This window comes from Polypterus senegalus, chromosome 1 (assembly GCF_016835505.1).
Source record: "Polypterus senegalus isolate Bchr_013 chromosome 1, ASM1683550v1, whole genome shotgun sequence".
In the NCBI taxonomy this organism is placed as follows: Eukaryota; Metazoa; Chordata; class Cladistia; order Polypteriformes; family Polypteridae; genus Polypterus; species Polypterus senegalus.
This window is the reverse complement of record NC_053154.1, coordinates 145,741,434-145,754,280: the sequence shown is the minus strand read 5'-3', so window position 1 is coordinate 145,754,280 and position 12,847 is coordinate 145,741,434. Positions and strand designations below refer to the sequence as shown.

At 37.2% G+C, this 12,847-nt stretch overlaps 1 protein-coding gene across 6 annotated transcripts in view; it reads left to right on the top strand.

Annotated features, from left to right (window-relative positions):
- Positions 1-12,847, top strand: part of LOC120533188 (SPHK1 interactor, AKAP domain containing) — a 483,572-nt gene that overhangs the window by 469,474 nt on the left and 1,251 nt on the right. For all 6 annotated transcript variants that reach the window (XM_039759957.1, XM_039759966.1, XM_039759940.1 and 3 more), the window contains 3 exons: positions 3,051-3,137; positions 9,699-9,748; positions 10,274-10,458. In XM_039759957.1, coding sequence (XP_039615891.1) covers positions 3,051-3,137; positions 9,699-9,748; positions 10,274-10,458 — 322 coding nt within the window. The remainder of the gene's footprint in view (positions 1-3,050; positions 3,138-9,698; positions 9,749-10,273; positions 10,459-12,847) is intronic.

Below are 12,847 nucleotides of genomic sequence, written 5' to 3'. Positions count from 1 at the left end.
TAAATGGTATTCATATTAAAATGAAATCAAAGTAATTTGCAGTCAAAATTCAGTCCCTTGTTGCTCCAAATAGCTGTGTTTGCTCCTTATGTTGTTACACACAGTTGTCTGATCCTAAAGTGTTTGGATGAGCTGTGAAACTTCATAAGGGGGCTTCTACTGGAGTCAAGTTAAAGAAAACTGATGTTAAGTGTTTCACAAAGTCTGTATTGCAGTAAAAGTAAAAGTGCAATTTTCAGTTCACTCCTGTCTTGGCAGTTCTGATCAGCTAAAGAAAGAAGCGCACATTACTGTATGTATCGTTAAATCTAGGGTAGATTCATATCCAGTGTAAGAGGTAATAAAAATAATAAAAAGTAAAATATGATAACTTTTAGGACCATGGAGAGCCCCAGCACATCCCAGCAGCATCACTGCAAGGAGGCAGAAACCATCGTAGGATGGACTGCCACTTCTCGTAATGTCATTCATCAAGTTTAATAAGCATAGCCTGCATCAGAAATTCAGATGGCATCCTCAGTAACAGTTTAAGTATGTGGTAGTCTGGGGACAGCAATGCAACAAACAAGTATTTTGTTCCTTACTATAGTGTGCCACTCACTTAGAGTAGCCATGCACAACATTGGCATGAGGCACAGCTGAAGCCAGCAGGCTATGGCTGCAGATTGTCCCATTTATAGATTACTCCAATATAATGTGCCCTCTTTCAGTGTATCACACACAGAGAGAGGGGTATCGGATAATCCTATAAAAAGTCTGTGGATATTTAAAACATTGGACTGTGGCACACACACCATCCTGGCCTTTCCTGTGGTCTTTTGAACAACCCAGCAGTTTTTGGAGATTTGCCTTTTTTTCCCACCTACTGTATGCATTATCCTCAGTTTAGGGAGTAGAATATGTTGTGACAATATGGGTCTGATGCCAGGGGGCAAGAAATTTAAGAACAAAACAAAGATTTGGTTGTACAAGTGATTAAAGCCAAGCAGAGCACACAGATCAGACAAAGACAAAACTGACAAAATCAAAGCGAATAGATGATAGAGCAGAGCTATTAAAAAGAGAAAAGAGTGCACAAGGGACTCAACATACCTGAGATCAAATGAGCCCTAGTTAAATGTGAGACTGACTAATTAAACAGAACAGCAGCCATCACTCGGAAGCAAGGAGGTAAAATGAACTCCAAGGGGAAAAGTGAGAGTAGTCAACTGGCTTGGCATCAAAATACAACTCTTTACTGCATATGTATAATAAACTTGGACCCAACGGGGACATAATCATATCTGTAAAAGGGGCATGGTCTTTGTTCTACTATTTATATGGCTAGAAACTTTGAAATTAAAACAAATAATTGGTTTTCTTTAGTAAAATATACAACGTTGACAGCCTAGGACTGTACTGTGCTGATGTTTTTCCATTAGGTTCTGATTAATACTATTAGATTTACTTTTGCTTGTGTTTAATACATTCATACAGTAGGCTAAACACTGAGGTTGAAGAAGTTGAAATGGTTTTGAAGGTAGGGGTTAAGATTTTACACGATGATACCAAGGATTATGATGCTGACCCTTAGCCATTACAAAGATTTTTTTTAATTTAAAGAACATTTACTATTTTGCCTACTGGCAGTCAGAAGTGTTCACTTGTTTATTAATTGGCTTCTGTTAGTAAAGAAAAATAAGGGCAGGGGCCACTAACAATACTTCAGCACTTCTTTTACAGCAAACAAGATAAGACGAAATGTATGGATTAGGCCATTCTACACTCCTGAACATCATAAATAATTAAAGCATTCAATCAAGGTTTCTAATTAATCATACATTTTCCCATTGATCAGCTTGTGTATTCTGGTGCATTGGTTCACAGAGAAACATTTTGACTCTTTTTACCCTACTCAAATGCTCCTGTAATTCTGCCTTTTAAAGTCGCCACCACCCTTGAGTTATAACATCTCTGCAAAGTGTCTCCTTAGTCAGATGTAATTGAATCCAAAATATGAAATCCACCCACTCAATTCTGCTTAATTATTCTGTCACCAAAGAGTTTACTTCAAAAAAGAATGTCTTTTCTGCTTCACTCACAGTTTTAGTGAATGTCTCCATTTTATGGGTGAATTGTTAGCATGTCCCAATAACATTTGGAATGGACATCAGAATCTGGATTTTTGGGATGACTGCAGGCTTTTAACAGTCCAAAAAGAAAATGCATGAGGGTGTTGTCTAAGATCTGGCCATGTACAATGTGATACCCCACCAAATATTCCACTGGATGGAGCTCTTCATGTGAATAATGGAAAGAATATAACTTGTAGCCGCAATTAAAATGCTTTTTTACTCTTAATGTGCAGTGCAGAGGGTTTTCCTTAAACATGCTAAGTTCTTTATACCAGTCAACACTGCATTTATTTAACTACTTAATTTATCTAAGGTTATAAAACTGCACTTCCTTAGAAGGCTGGCGTCTTTCAACATCTGCAATAAGATGCTGTAGATGTTCTATCAGACGGTTGTAGTGAGCACCCTTTTCTAAGTGGTTGTGTGCTGGGGAGGCAGCATAAAGAAGAGGGACACTTCATGCCTGGACAATAGTGAGGAAGGCAGGCTCTATTGTAGGCACAGAGCTAGACAGTTTGACATCTGTGGCAGAACGATGGGCACTGAGCAGGCTCCTGAATCAAATGCATCCACTGAACAGTATCATCACCAGACAGAGGAGCAGCTTTAGCATCACTGTCACTGTCCTGTTCCACTGACAGACTGAGGAGATCGTTCCTCCCACACACTATGAGACTCTTTAATTCCATCCTGGGGGGGTTTGTAAAAACGTTAACATTATACAAAGTTATTCTCTGTTTTACCTGCATTTTATCACCCTTTAATTTAATATTGTTTTTTATCAGTATGCTGCTGCTGGAGTATGTGAATTTCCCCTTGGGATTAATAAAGCATCTATCTATCTATCTATATATCTATCTATCTATCTATCTATCTATCTATCGAAATGGTGTGCAATACCACTGTTCCAATTTATTTCTGCTTTCTCTGTTACAGAAATGGAAACAGCAGCACATCAAGCAGTCTGGGTCTTATAGAGTTGGAGGTTTTTCCTGAAATTACAGCACCATGTATTATAATCAGGTATAAATTTCATGTCAGTGTTTTTTTTAACCATTTGTGTCCTTAACTAACATTTTCAAGGAAAAGTTTAAGGGGATCTACATAACAAGGCATATTGTATATTTTTAAAAAGCAAGTTTACCAGTGAAATTCACACTATGAACTGTTGGTTAAACTGGCATGCACCATGATAAATGACAAAAAAATAATAATAATGTTAAACTTTATTTCTTGGGTCATGCCACCAATCCTTATATAAGAAAAATTAGATTTTTTTTTTACAAAATAACTAGCCATAACATTTCTCTCTATTTTAAAAAAAAAAATCCTGTGAAATGAATGACTAGTAGACGATACGTGATGTTCACATTAAGATTTCGAAAGACAAATAAAAGAACCGCGAGACAAAAGAGAATGGGCAAAAAAAAAAAAAACAAAACAGTAGTGTAAAGGGAAGCAGCACACACAGATACAGGTGGCTCAGTGCACATCATTCAATGCACAAAACTTAGATTTACACAATAATGGAACATGCACTATGAGAATCTGTGGACCTGCAACAGTTAAAGCAACGACAAGTTTAATTGCAAAGAAAACACAATTCGGTCAGGTATATATTAATGATGATGGAGAAGCAATCACAACGCGAGCAGCAGAGACACAAAGTAGAAAAAAAGGACAGCAGCTGTAAAGGCTTTAAAAAGATTGAAGGGCAGTGCGACACCCCTCACCGTGCGCGAGCAGCGTTATACATCCTGCAAGAAAGAATTTAACCATGCCCGGGGCCGTAAATAAAGGACAAGTATTGTTTTTAAAACGTCACACAAAACCAGGCAGTGAGCCATCATTTAAAACAACTTCACGGACATCTAACCTAGCAGTTGTTGGATTGCTTGTGGCAGACAAGCATCATGTGCTCCCAGCTCTTAAAACAACGACAAGAGACAAGCAAAACGTGCAGCTCGCCAGCAGCAGGAAGACAGCAGATGATGCGACGGCATATCCTTAGCATGCGTTCAGCCACCCCTCCCCTTCACAATGCGAGCAGCGTTATACATCTGCCGAGGAAGAGATGTAACCACGCACAGGGCTGAAAATAAAGGACAAGTATTGTTTTTACAAAAGTTTTTAAAGTAAAATTGAAAATAATGCATATGTAACAATTCCCAAAAAAATAACAATCTCTTTAAATTGTATATTGCCTGCCTAAGGTAAAGTCATCCCTGATGGAGGATCGCAGGAGTCGTGGTAAAGAGGGGTTCTTTCATCGGATTAGTTCTATTTTAGATGTGGAATGGCCAAATGGGAGAGGCAGCTTGATGAATGAGGTCTCCAGGACTCTAAACAAATCCAAATCATATTATGTGATATCATCTAATGTGAAATTCTACTCCGTAATTCTAGAATTTTAATTTTTATACTGTATTGAGGATTTATTCTGTTCTATGTATTGTACTGTATTGTATTGACCCCCTTCTTTTTGACACCCACTGCACACCCAACCTACCTGGAAAAGGGTCTTTCTTTGAACTGCCTTTCCCAAGGTTTCTTCGATTTTTTTTCCCTACAAGGGTTTTTTTTCGGGAGTTTTTTCTGGTTGTCTTAGAGGGTCAGTGTTGGGGGATATCAGGAGACAGGGCATGTTAAAGCCTATTACGGCACTTCTTGTGTGATTTTGGGCCATACAAAAAATAAACTGTATTGTATCCAGTAAACCAAAAACGGGGGTTGGCGGGCGAAGCGAGCATGGGGCAGAGCCCCCTAGTAGAAAATAAATAATGAAACATGTTGTTATGATCCATTTTGCTGAAATCTGCACAGCTGGAGTGGTATTGAAAATGAAAGCCACAGTGAGATACATGGATTTGGCTGGATGTATGAAAGACACTTGATAAAATGAACCTTAAATAGTTAAACATATGACTGGATGTGTTTATCGGCAAGTACTTTGAAACTAGAGACCCTAGGATACTGGGAGGTTTTATTTATTTATTTACTTTTATTAAGCCCCACTGCATGGATCCATAAATGTGACTAAAGATGCCTTTATGATACAAGTTAAATTATTAACCTTTTTCTTCTCTGTTTCATCCTTCAGTGTAACATTTGCATGAGTGCATTAAATACATGCTCGACACAATGCTTAGACTTAATAAAGGATAAGATCAGTTATCAAGTTCAGAAAAGTTTAATTTCACTGTAGTGGAAAAAGAAGCTGAAGCCCAAAAACCTTCTTGGCTTATAGCTTTGTGTTAAATAAATAAAAAAAATGAATTGGAGTTACATGTAGGTGAACATAAATATGATGTTACAGCAGGAATGGAGATCTGGATAACACCAGGAAATGGAGATAAGCATTCTTCCAAATGTACCATGTCCTCAATAAACATTGGGAACCATTCTGATACATAAGGTATTATCCCCTGCTAGTCAGGTAAACATTAGGGCTGGAAAATGGCAGCAAATTCCCAGATATGGCCTAATATAGCATAAAATAGAAAAGCTGAGGGTGCTGGTCATTTACATAAGAGATGATTTGAATTCAAGGTTATGTAAAAATATGCCAATGAGGATCTTTGGATTCAGGTAGGCACTAGCAAGAAAAGAGACTTGATATAGACCAGATAGAAGTATCAATATGCAGGTTTTTATTAATATTAAGAAAGCAAGTTTACAGGGAATGGTTTGGCAATATAGGACTTTATCTAGTAGAGGGAATGGGGAAAGCCTTATAAAAAGTAAAACTTGGGAACAAGAATTCATAGATAATGTCAGTATGTATAAATACCATGAAGAGAAGAAGATTATTGAGATTGAATACTCTGCAATAGCAAAAAAGAATTCACAGGTCAAGGTGATTGTGCTCTGGAAGAACATGTACATGAAAACTAAAGCCATTAAATTTAATATTTAGTAAGAAAATTTTCAAAAAGAATTCAGCAGAGTCTGAAAACAGTAATGTGGGCCAAACCTTTAAGTGTGGAGACAGCTGAGTAATGGTGTGACAGGTTTCATGTATATCATATATAATGTAGAACAAGATAATTCCAAGATTTAGAAGTATTAGACAACTTCATATTAAACAGCAAATGGATGGCACAAACAATTCAAATAAAGTCAGTGTTAACAATAAGACCTATGGATATTAGCACAGGAACAGTAAATGGCAGTTGGAAAGACATACCATAGAAAATGTATAAAGTGAGTCAAAGGGAGTCCTTTAGTGTTTTATCTCTAAAAGAACAGTTGCACACGATGTAAAGTGTATTGGGAACAGTATGTTTAATATTAATTATGTAATAAAGATATAACACATGCTGTAAATTACTATTCTTCTGAAGTTTTCACATGAAAAAGAGGTCGTAATCTCTCAGCAGCTACAGAGATATTAAGGAGGTACTTAGTGATTTTGCAAATTGTAGAGAGAGGGACATGCTGCTGAGATTAAAACTCATTGCACACTGGAGAAATTCCTAAGGATTGGAAATTGGTCTGCTGATTCAAGTAACTAAAGGCCAGTTAATAAGGGGAAGATTGGGCACCACATGTTCAGAGAGGCATATTAGTAAATAGTCAGTATTGGTCTAAATGAGCAAGATCGTGTTCAAATATACTAGAATTCCACAAGAAGGCAGCAAGAGCATTTGATCAGAGGTATACATATAATATTATATATTTTTAGATCGAGTCTCATGTGAGAGGCTTTTGATCAAACTAAATAAACATGAAGTACAAGGTATAGTGCGAAAGTGACTTAGACCCAGGCTTTAGGGAAAGGATTGTCTTCTGAATTAGGTGATTTTCAAAATGGTGTCCCTCTGGGGTCAGTTTTGGGGACATTAAACTAAGTGGAACGGTGAATATGTTGGAGTCACTTGGAACATTCCACATGGGTCTAGATAGAATACACACTTAATCAGATATGTTGCTGATAAAATATAAAATAAACAAATTCAAAGTGTTGCATGTAGGAAGTCAAAATGTTAGAATTGAACACACAATGGGATGTCTAAAAATTGAAAGCATCCCTTGTGAGAAAGATCTTGGAGTCGTTGGTGGACTCATCACTATCAACATCAAGACAGCGTACAGAAGCAATTAAGAAAGCTAATAGGGCATTACTTTAATTAGATTTAATATGTGGGTACACGCCAAGGGAGATTATGTTTAATTTATATAACATACTAGTAAGGCCTCACATGGAGGACAGCTTTCGTCTCCATATTACAAAAAAGCCATTGTAGCAGTAGAGAAGGACCAGAGAAGAGCGACTAGACTGATTCAGGGACTGAGAGGTATGAGCTATGAGGAGAGGTTGAAGAAGCTGAACTTTTTGCTTGTACAGCAATTAATTTTTTAACACTTGCATATTAGTTATAGGGTAAAGTGCACTACTGGTGATTTTATTTCTGTCTGTGTTGTTTGTTTAGTAAGTGAAATGTGCTTTTTACATACTATTGTGAATATTGAACGTGTAGCATATTTATCTTTCAATAACATTTTTGACTATGTTGTTTTCAACATCTGTGAATCTGTTAAGGAAGGTTAATGATGGAGGAAGTCAAAGACACAACTATATTACATATTGTTAAAGCAGATGTTATTTATAGGATAATAATATACCCATTACATGAATATACCATCTGACTGATTCTATTACCTCAAATTTTAGTAGTAAGCATTTTTTATTACTTCCCTGTTTAGTGGACCTGAAATTGAAAGTAAAGTTTCACTTAAGTAGTTGCTATAGCTACATTTTAACCAAAATATCATTGGCACCCTGAGAATTTTATTTTTGTTGGCACTAGTCTTGGCTAGACGTAGAGGAAACAGTATTCCCCAGGAGGGCAGGTTTGAGATATGACAATGCAGTTCTTCACTGTTTTAAACAGTGTTTTGCACTTTCCTGGAAGTCTCGGGCAGTCTTTTCAAAAAGATTTTCTGGTGTCACAGGGAAATCTGTTTTATGATTACTCAAACAGGTCCCAATAATACATTTCTCTGCAGTGGTTTCCACCTACCATTAAAACAGGCATGCGCTGCGAGTATTTGAATTTAGGTTCAGTGGGTTCAATTGTAGATGGAATGGGTGAACAGAAGGATGTTGTTTTATGTCAGTTTCCCTTTTTTTTACACTACAAAGGATGATATCTTTATCACATAAATGATAGAGTCAACCAATTATTGGATGTGGTCTTTTGCATCGAATTGGCTTTGGAGTAAGGAAGATACTGTATATAGTAACTGTCTGCTCTGAGGCTTGCAGTGAAACTGCCACCAGGCATTTACAAGAAAAATGTAGACCCCATTGCCTTTCTATTGCTTCTTTCTTGTTTCCCCAGTCCGCAATGAAGCATGGATTCTTCTCTCTAGCTGGGTTTCCAAAGTAGTCAATTTTCTCATAAATTACTTTTGTTTGATCCATCAGTTTGCTGCATATTTTCCAGCTCAGAAATCCTGTTACAGTGACTCAATGAAATGTGTTTGAGTTATGTATTATAATGTGCCATCATTTCCCTCTAGAAATTTACCTTGGCTTTTATTACCTCTTTAGGAGCTTTCATCAGAGCTTGTATTATTTCAAATTTATGGTTCTGACATGAAACACTTCATTTTTTTAATACTCATCAAGAAACTCTAGGGGTGTGCTGCTGTCTCACTGTGGTGGACTAAAATCTCATTACCATTGAATGCTAGATCCGTATTTAAGGCCATAATGACTAATTCAATGAGATGCTTTTGGAAGCTGCCTTCTGCGGCTGTGTATCGTATTCTGTGGTATTCAGCTAATTTGACTTACTGCCTTCTGTCTCACAGGTTTATTTGTATTAAGAAACAAATACATAAACCAAAATGAACCAATTAACAAAGTTAAAAACATTGGAGGAATACAAAATCCAAAATAACAAGATTAAAGTTCCTGATTTCTGTTATCCATTTTTCCAATTAGTTGGTTATTTTTTTTAAGCACTCTAATGCAGTACATGGATGCTGTGTGGAACTTGCCACCATCTTATATAGGAATGCTGTAATGACATCACATATCATGTAATAGTAAATGCATGGCTAGCAATAAGTGCAAATATTAACAACAATATGACTGCAGCCCTGTTTAGAAAGGCTGTAAATGGCAGTGGCCACAAGAAGAGAAACAAAGAAAATGATGAATTGAAGGTAAACAATGGTAAACAGTAGTGATGAGTGAAACAATTCAGGCACAATGCAATTCACAACGAGCAAAATCTGTGCCATTAGCACACATATTTCCAACTCATCTGCCACTTTTTTCTCCATGTACAAAAGCATGGGTAACTATATACTGGTGCAGACTGGAAAGGGAGCTGCAACTAGTGAGCACTTGCCTGCATGTTTTAAGGGCAGTTCTTTTCACCTAAAATGCATTGGATTGAGTGTGTGACCACCAGCAAGTCTCTGAAGGATCCTAGCTTTGATCAGTAATCTCCATGTTTCTTGCCAAATATTTCCCATAAAACTTACTTTGAGCAACATTATAAATTATTTTATATTGTAAACTAGATACCAGAAAGAATTAATTTTGCACTGTTGTTCATTCTTTTTAAGTGAAAAAGATGAAGCAGATGTCCAAAAAGATAAACTTGAGAATTTGGATGGTGAGTAACACATTCCTTCTGATTTGTCATTTGTCAATTGAAGAGCTACAGTTATGTTCCAGTATAACTTCTTTAAGGCAGCTATAAAAGCTTCTCAAAATGTCACATCCTGACCTAACATTTGAGTTCACTTTGCAGCCTAAGTGTGAATGAATTATTCAGGAAATGGTAAGAGTTTGTGAGTCATGGGAAATGATAGGTTCTGTGGTGTTATATGCCACCGACTCCATTAGTTTTTGATGATGACTGCTGTCACATAAACAGGGGTTGGTTAACACGCAGTGCTCTTTCACTAAGAGATGGATCTGAGAGCTATGGTTTGCCCACACCGGTACTTATGTACTTGTACAAAACAGAGGTTAACTTGTAATCTAAGATATTTGCAAGTGTAGGATACCACTTTGAGAATGACCCAGAAAGCTGAAAAGTAACAAAATAGTTTCTGTGCTCAACTGGAAATTCTGCAAAAGTCTCAACTTCTTTAATCTTTTTTTTTTCTCTGTGGTCTGTTTGTATATTGTACAGAATGCACATCTGGACTATCAGTTGGAACAAGCACCAGCAACAAGGACTTGCTTATTTTGAACTTTGACATGGAATCCAAATGTGTAAATTCAGAGCTACGCACTACTCTACAGTGGATAGCTGCATCAGAGCTAGGTGTGCCCACCATATACTTCAAGAAGTCCCAAGAAAAGGACATCGAAAAGGTACTACAAGCAGTAGGGAGAACGGCAGGGCTGTTGTTTGTGTAGCACATGCATTCCAGTTTAATTGCCTTCCATGTAGTATTTGCATGGTCCCCTTGTGTTCAAATGGATTCCCTCTGGTGTCTGAAAATGTGGTGAGGTGGAGGTGATCAGTATTGTCCGGGGTAAATACAAAAGTTTTTGCATTGAAAGGGTACATTCAATAAGAGAATATCCAGCATTTAAATTTAAAACCAGCAAGAAAAAAGTCATTCCAGTAGAAGAGAGGGTTTTAAAGAAGTGAACAGTAGATATTCTCACTGTCCCCTAAAGCCAACATTAAAGTTTTTAAAAATTTTGTGTTTATTGCAGAAATGATTTTAGTAATTAAAAATAAGCTTAATTAAAAAAAAATAATGTGGTACTTCTTAAGAAGAATAGTGCTACCCCGGTCCTTCCTTTATGACGGCCTCCCAGTCTGGAAAGGGCCCTGGCTGTCTGGCACTATATATATATATATATATACCATTATAACAAAACTTGCAGGACCATAAAAATATTTTGCTTTAATGGAAATTTAATTATAAAGAAAATGGGGAAAATACATGTAATTCTAATCCTATTATGGGAGCTAAAGCAGGGCAATCACCTGTGCCACAGCTCCTATTCTGAATGAAGTCTTGACACTGTACCTGCCTTCTCTATACAGAAACAAAGTACCTGTATTTTCCTTGAAAACCTGGATTCATCATCCTGTCTGTCATGGAACTCTGTGACCCAAACTTGACAATATCTGTATAAAAAAACAGTGCTTCTTAAACTGCAAACAATATTTTTTTTGAAAATGAGACTTTTTTTTTCATAGAATTACAGGTATGAAAATACAGAATGAAAACAAGATGTTAGATAAAGATGTAGTGCAATTCCAAAATGCTTTCGCCACATGATTTTTCTTCATTCCGGAATTAACTTTTTCCAGGATCGTTCATTTTTCTTTCAGTATAAACTGATGCCGTTTCTCACTTTTTTTTTTTGTTCATTTCAAAGAAACCTTTGAGAAGCGCTATGAAACTCGAACAGTACGGTATCCACACAACTGCTCATGAAAACGCTCAGTGGAGTACTCACTCAGAATTCAGCTAGATGTATGATGTTGCACCTACACACTTGCCGAGCCTGCCCAAGACGGCTTAAGATCGTAAACTTTGCAACAGACTGTAGCATTCTGAAACAATAATACAAATAATTTAATTGTGTACCTAAATAATTAACCACACATCCAGTACTGTGTTTATATACTACCTTTAAAGGTTTAACATTTCATATTATGCAGTTCAAAATGATAAGCCACATGCCAATATGTAGCCCTGGTGTTCAGTTTACTGATTTACACATACTGGCATAGGCGCAGGGGAGGGGGGTTAATGGCAGTCCTGGCAATGCTAGAGAAATTGAGTGAAAGTAAAAATGAAGCTCTCCTTTTTTTCATTTCATGTTTCTGTAAGAAGAACAAATCAATGTCATATCATCCATCCATCCATTATCCAACCCGCTATGTCCTAACACAGGGCCAACACAGGGCACAAGTCAAGAACAAATCCCCGGGCAGGGCGCCAGGTTACCGCATGGCACACACACACCAAGCACACACTAGGGACAATTTACAATTGCCACTGCACCGAACCTGCATGTCTTTGGACTGTGGGAGGAAACCGGAGCACCTGGAGGAAACCCACGCAGACACAGGGAGAACATGCAAACTCCACGCAGGGAAGTCCTGGGAAGTGGGAACCCGGGTCTCCCAACTGGGAGGCAGCAGCGCTACCCACTGCACCACCGTGCTATAAGTGCTAAATAAGTTATCTTTGAAAAGCCAAAATAAGTCTCTTGTCCCTCCGTATTTAACTTGCCAATCTGCCAGGTAGCTTACAGTGCCTACTGGCCTAATATAATGACAAAGTTCTATGAAATAGAAGTGTAATGATTGCTTGATTCAAATTTGCAGTATCTTCACTAATTTATGCAAAAAATGCAGCATAACTATTTATTTTACAAAGTAAAACAAGAAAAGGCAGCAACTGCGACAAACAAAATGGTGGTTCAAATATAACTTATAAAATGAATCAAATGAATTAATACAAATGAAACAATAATCAAGGTAAATACCGAGCACAAAAAAGGAAATAAAGACTCATTAAAAAAAAATAATAATTGTTGCGCCTACTCATAAATCAAAGGTTTTTCAAAATTTAAATTAATACATAAATCATGGTAGGACTCACACAGGCATTACTGGCACTACAGCCCAGTGCATAAGTGTGATGAAGTGGGGTGTTATTCCATGACAGTGACCTGTCTCTTCAGTGCTGACAACCTTCATGAAAAGCTCCACATGTCCTGCTTTGACACC